The following is a 5,885-nucleotide window of genomic DNA, read 5'->3' as shown; positions in this document are numbered from 1 at the left end:
CATAGCGGACAAAGGTTTTTACCCCGGAGCCCTGAAACGGAGAGAAGAAACACGATGATGTCTCCAGGAAGAGCGCGGCACCCACGAGCGTCGCCGACGTCGGCGCCAGGCCATGGAGCTTTTGCTCAGCAACTCACGCGTGTCACACAAAGAGGCCGCCACAGAGAGCATGACGAGGTCAAATCCCCATATCCGGATCAGGGCGGCCCCCTGCGATAACAGAGAGCACGCCAGGCCACCCTATGCTACACCTCTTGTTGCCCCCACAACCCGGAAGGAGAGCCACCACCGTCGCGCTGGTGCATGCTGAATTGCGACCATGTGGATCACCATCCGGAGCTGCCACCCCAGCATCCCTGCCGCTAGACATCGTGGTACGCTCACTTCCCCGCGCGCTCGACCATAGTAGGAGGAGCCGAGAGACGTCATCTGTTATGTTATGCTCCAAATTCAAGTATAAAGAGGGAGGCTAACTTCTGACGAGCGAGCGGAGCGAGGCCCGTCGCCGGTAGGCTTGGGCAGGTCACCTATGTTATATATACCTCTTGTAAGCTGTCGCACGGGATATGTTGATCAGTTGTAAATCCCCGGCGTTTGTAATCTCCCTCGATATAGTGAAGTTTGGCTGGCTGGCGCCCGTGGTTTTTTCCCTTTCGTGTTGGAGGGGTTTTCCACGTTAAAATCTTGTGCCCCCTGCTTGTTCTTCGTTCTTCGTCGAGTTGATTTGCTTGTCGTATCTCTAACATCCTCTACTCCTAGCCCAACATCAGTCTCCAAGTCTGGGTAGGCACCTCCACCGTAGGAAACACCCATGCCTGCATCCCCACCCAGTCTCGCTGGACTAGGAGCGACATGACTCGGCGACTACCGACGGCCCTCGGCGAACAAGCTACAAGACCTAGCTTAGGCGAGTTCACACGACGCCATGTCCGTGGCCACCAGTACCGATCCGCTCATTGAACCCACGATATCACGGCCACCACCACCGACCACCTTACCTGCGAGTGGAGGACAAGCCCCATCCACAAGCAAATCCCAGGCCACGCCCGACCACACCTACCCGAAGCACAGGCTCCGATCCGCCCCGGGCCTCGAACTGGATCGCCCGAGCATGGACCCTAGATCTGAACCTCCCCATTCCGTGTGTGGCTGGCACCAATGGCACCCACCTAGCCCCGCATATCGTCGGTCCACATCCACCATCCTGCACCATCTGCAGGACCTCGACGTCGCGTCGTCGAAGCCCCCACAGACCCGCACCACTGCCCTGCCAATCTGAGGGCTTGGAACCCCCCGATCAGGCAGAGCACCACCTCCACCATCAGCTACAATCGTTGGAGGCGAGACCGCAGCCTCCGACCATAGCCACCTCGGCCCGCACCCCTGCCAACCAAGACCAGTCCTCGCGCGCAGGTGCACGCCTCGTCCGCCGCCGGCCGTCCAGCGGCAGGCAGTCGACGAGCGAGGCCCGCCAGAACCACCCGGAGGCCCCGGATCTAGATTTGGACACCGGTCGCCGCCTCGGGACGCCGGCCGCTGCGCCTCGACCAGCCACTCCACCACCACCGCACAGTACCAGCCGCCACGATGCCGCCCATAGCCGCCGCCACCGTGGCGCTGAGCCCTGCGTCCACCTGGCGCCTCTGCCCAGGATGGGTGTCGCGCGCCCATCGCCACCTAGGAGATAGGGGAGAAGGTGCCCCATTGCCAGCCACCAAGAAGGGCTTTGACCTGGCGACTTAGGACGGCGGCAGCGACGGGGGCAGGGTGGAGAGGGGTGTTGGGGCCGGAGCTAGCGCCACCGCCCGGGTCGCCTGCGGGGGAGCAACCCGGGGGCAAGATGCATTTTCCTTTCGAAGACCAATAACAGTCAAGTCTGCTCTGATGTACACTCATAGGTATACATTACTTTTATTCATAACAGTAATGATACAAAGATGAAGCCCATACATGCAACAGAAAACAAGAGGATACAAGTGGTTGTACTGCTGCATACCTTCCTCACCACAACTACCAAGCACCCACAACCTTCGCCGTCGCCGGAGAAGAAGAGCACAGGAAGCCGGTCCACATCTCAGCGTTGAAGAAACCCCCAAAGCATGATGCTTAGGGTCCGAGGTTTGGCTTGACGCCACCTTATCCCGCCCTAAATCAGGCAGTATGCAAGGCCTGTGCTCTGCTGGCTCCCGTGAGGTTTTGGGTACAAATTTTGTGAGCCAAAAAATAGCATCCCCACTCTCACGTTGGGGTCAGCGGAGCGTGTCTTTCTATTTTGGGCCTAAGAGCATCTTCAACAGGCGCCCAACGCGCCGCGCTGTAAAAACGGATTTGGCGCGCGCCCATCGCCTGGTTTGGCGCGGCGCGCAGCGTTTGCTCCAGCAGCCGCGCTGAAAAGCCGCGCGCGCGCGCAGCTCCAGCAGGCGCGGTAAAATGCAGCGCCCGCGCTCATTTTATAATATTTTTTTAATTAAAATTGCATAGATAAAAAAAGCGATACATAGATATTTTACATCGGTGCAACTACTACGGCATAGATGATAGATAGTTCAACATACATAGATAGATAGATAGAAATTACTACGGCATACATAGATAGAAAACTACTCTAAGTCGCTGCCATCACCATTGTCATCCTCGTCGGTGTCGTCCGAGGTTGAGAGCCAGACGTCGTCCCAACGTTCATCGTCCGAGGTGAAGAACGACCTCCCACCTGCGGAGACGATGTCGCACTGCTCATTCGCCACTGCCTTTCGCTGACGCCGGTCCGCCCGCTCCGAGCGGCGCCTTGCCGTCCTCTCCGCCCAGTAGGCATGCTCGGCGTCGACGTCCTCTGGGTGGCGACGGCGCCACTCCGCCATGGCTCGCTCGTCCTCCTCGGCGACGAGGAGACGGCGCTGCCGCCGAGCGTGGTCGGCACGGTCCATGTCCGTGATCAGCCGCGGCGGAGGGGCGAGGCGCTGCGCCTCCTCGCGCGTGAAGACGTCCCGGAAATTCATCTGGGATCGGGGCCTGTCCAAGCGCCACGCCGCAGCGTCGTACGCGCGGGCCGCCTCGCGCGCGCTCCGGAACGCCCCGAGGCCGAGCCGGACGTCGCCGGCCCGTATCTCGGCGAAGTACCAGCCGTTGGGGCGCTCACGGACGCCGCGAAAGCCCGAAGCACCCCGGCGGCGCGGCGGCATGGTGGCGCAGAAAGCGGCGACGCGGCGAAGCGGTGGAGTGCGAAGCGGCGAGATTGCGAGGAGAAGGGCGCGTCGCTGTTCTGTGCGCGTGGCGAAGCGCGGGACTTATAGGCGCGCGCGAAGCGGCGCGCCAAATCTAGCGCGCCGCGTGCCGCTTTCTACCGCGCGCGCGCAAACGCTTCCCGCGCGCGGTAACTTCCCGCCACTGCTGGAGCGCGCGGAACCAACCGATGCGCGCGAAAAACTGATTTTACCGCGCGGGCGCGCGTTTTGCCGCGCCTGTTGGAGATGCTCTAAGTTAGGCCCTACTGAGGTGGCTGCTGATCGATCCTCGGGGCGTGTCCGACATGTCTCAGAGCTGATGCCCGGTGCGCTGGAGTTCACCTAAGGTGCTTCTTGGCGCCTAAGAGCATCTCCAGCAGGGCGCCCAACAAGGCCCCCCAGGCGACTTTTTGGCCGTCGGCGCCAAAAAATCGGCCCAGTCGCGTCCTCAGGGGCTCATTTTTCGCTGGCTCCGGCCGAAATTGGCGCCGGCGGACCCAACCCGAATCCGGCGCGCTCTGGGGCACCGGACGAATCGTTTTTGGGGCGAAAGCGCCGTGGGGCAGCCGCGTCAGCGACACCGCCCGCCTCGTCTTCCCGACGCCTCGGTTTCCCGCGGGGAATCAATGACAAGGTTGCCGCCGGTCAGCTTTGCCATTGATTCCTCACGGGCGGCGCGTCACGGGGCGGCGCGCCGACGCCTCCCCTCCCTCGGACGCGTAAACACGGATGCGGCGTGGCTATATATGGTCTCGCTCGCCTGCGTTGGAGTGCCACCTCATCACACCTCTCCCGAGCGCCGCCGCCGAGCTCTTCTCCCCACCCCAGCCCTCCCTCTCCCGCCGATCTCTTCTCCCGAGCCACTCCCTCTCCCCGATGGCCGAGCGTTTCCCCGGAGACGAGGCGGTGGCCAGCGGCTTCGTTCGGCCGCCGTTCGCTCCGCGAACAGGAGTCCTAGTTCCTATTCTAGGCGAACATCCCGGCGCCGCCGGACATGCGCGCCGGGCCGACGGGCTGGAGGCTCAGCAATGGGGGAGTGCGCATTCCCCCGTTGCCCGACGCCATCACCAAGCCATCGTACTTCGCCGACGAGGTCGAGATCGCGCGCGCCTCTCTCACCGATGCCGAGCGCTCCCTTCCCCAGTATGCTGCCGACAACAACGCGGCTTGGGCGGCGTACTTCGAGCGCCGCCAGCAGCAGCGGCTGGCGTCGACCAACGATGCGCCGGTGGTCGGCGGCATCAAGACAACGAGGGGCGCCACCTCTGGTGGGGCGTCCCCGGCCGCACCCTCGACGGCGTGCTGACGCACCTCGACGGCGGCAACAACCCACCGTTGGCGTACCCCCCGGCGAGGACGGCCGCCCCGGCGCACCGCCGACGCGACGGGCAATGGGCGCCAAGGAGGTTCGGCTCCTCCTCCTCTTCTTCCTCGTCGCGTTCTTTCTCCCAATCCTCCGGCACTCCATCGCTGCTCGCCGTCAAGGCCGAGCCCGCGGCGGAGACGCCGCTCAGCCGGTGTACACGCAGCACCGGCATCGTCATCAGCGAGGGTGGCCGGCGCGCCTCCTCGTCGGCTCCTCCCCCGTGCTTCGTCAAGCCGAAGACGGAGCCGGGTCTCGCCCCGGTGAAGACGGAGCCGGGGCTGCTGGCGCCGGTGAAGGCGGAGCACGGCGAGGTCAAGCTGGACGACGACGCGGCCCTTGAATGGGCGCGCCAAGACTCCCTGAAGATGGCGAGGGAGCGCCAGCGCGCCGCCCTACAGTGCTTCGCGCAGCGCTGCCGAGGCCACGACGAAGGCGGTGTCGTCATCATCGACGACAGCGACGATGACGACGACGACGACGCGCCGCCGCCGCCACCAGCCGGGGAGGGGTCCAGCAGGGGCGCCCGAGTCAAGGAGGAGAAGGCCGACGATGGCGGCGACTTCTCGGCCTTCAGCAAGTTTTTTTTACTAGTTTTTATATGTAATGGCTTGATTTAGCCCAAGTTTGCGAATATAAAAGCCCAAGTTTACCGAAAATTGGTGTGTTTCAGCCCAAGTTTGCTTTTTTTTTTTCCCACGCCTGGGGCCGGTCCTGGGGGCGGCGGCTGGAGGCCAACTCACCCCCAGGTCCACTTTTTGCGCTGGGTCACCCCCAGACGACGATTTTAGGCGCCCCCTGGGGGCCAACGGCTGGAGATGCTCTAACATGCGGTAATAGCACCGGCAGTCCTGGAACTTGTCCAGGATGTGATGATCTAGTCCAAAACTTGCAAAAGCAAACTATTGCATCCCACAACTTGCACTCAATGTGCAAATTTGGTCCTAGCCAATCAGACGATGACAAGTGGAGCCTAGTCAGCCGAGCCGGTCAGCGCAATACATTTTGCAATTACCCCCCTGGACTTAGCACTAATGAACCCGCACTACACAATTATTCAGGTAAGAACAGGAGGCAGCATTTCCTTGGTTTTCACTGCGTTCATGAAGGAAGGGTCCAGCTTCTTGTTCTTCCAGTTGTAACCTGTGAGAATTGCATCATCAGAGCACGGATATGTCGGTCAGTCACTGGATCATCATCGCGCAAACGAAGATCAACTGAATGTTTGGTGCCATGTCAATGACGTTACCAAACATCGTGTGGAAATGGAACCAGTCGTAGGAGCAGCCTGACATGTGCAG

General features: G+C 61.7%; 1 protein-coding gene across 1 annotated transcript; it reads right to left on the bottom strand.

Annotated features, from left to right (window-relative positions):
• Positions 1-2,600: 2,600 nt before the first annotated feature.
• On the bottom strand, positions 2,601-3,179 carry LOC123156266 (uncharacterized). The gene has a single exon (XM_044574410.1). The coding sequence runs from the start codon at positions 3,177-3,179 to the stop codon at positions 2,601-2,603; it is 579 nt and encodes a 192-aa protein (XP_044430345.1).
• Positions 3,180-5,885: the final 2,706 nt, after the last annotated feature.

This window comes from Triticum aestivum, chromosome 7B (assembly GCF_018294505.1).
Source record: "Triticum aestivum cultivar Chinese Spring chromosome 7B, IWGSC CS RefSeq v2.1, whole genome shotgun sequence".
NCBI lineage: Eukaryota > Viridiplantae > Streptophyta > Magnoliopsida > Poales > Poaceae > Triticum > Triticum aestivum.
This window is presented reverse-complemented; position numbering and strand designations above follow the sequence as displayed.

What these genes read in the sequence shown, in the direction of transcription:
- LOC123156266 (XM_044574410.1), bottom strand. Translation starts at nt 3,179, where the DNA reads ATGCCGCCGCGCCGCCGGGGTGCTTCGGGCTTTCGCGGCGTCCGTGAG.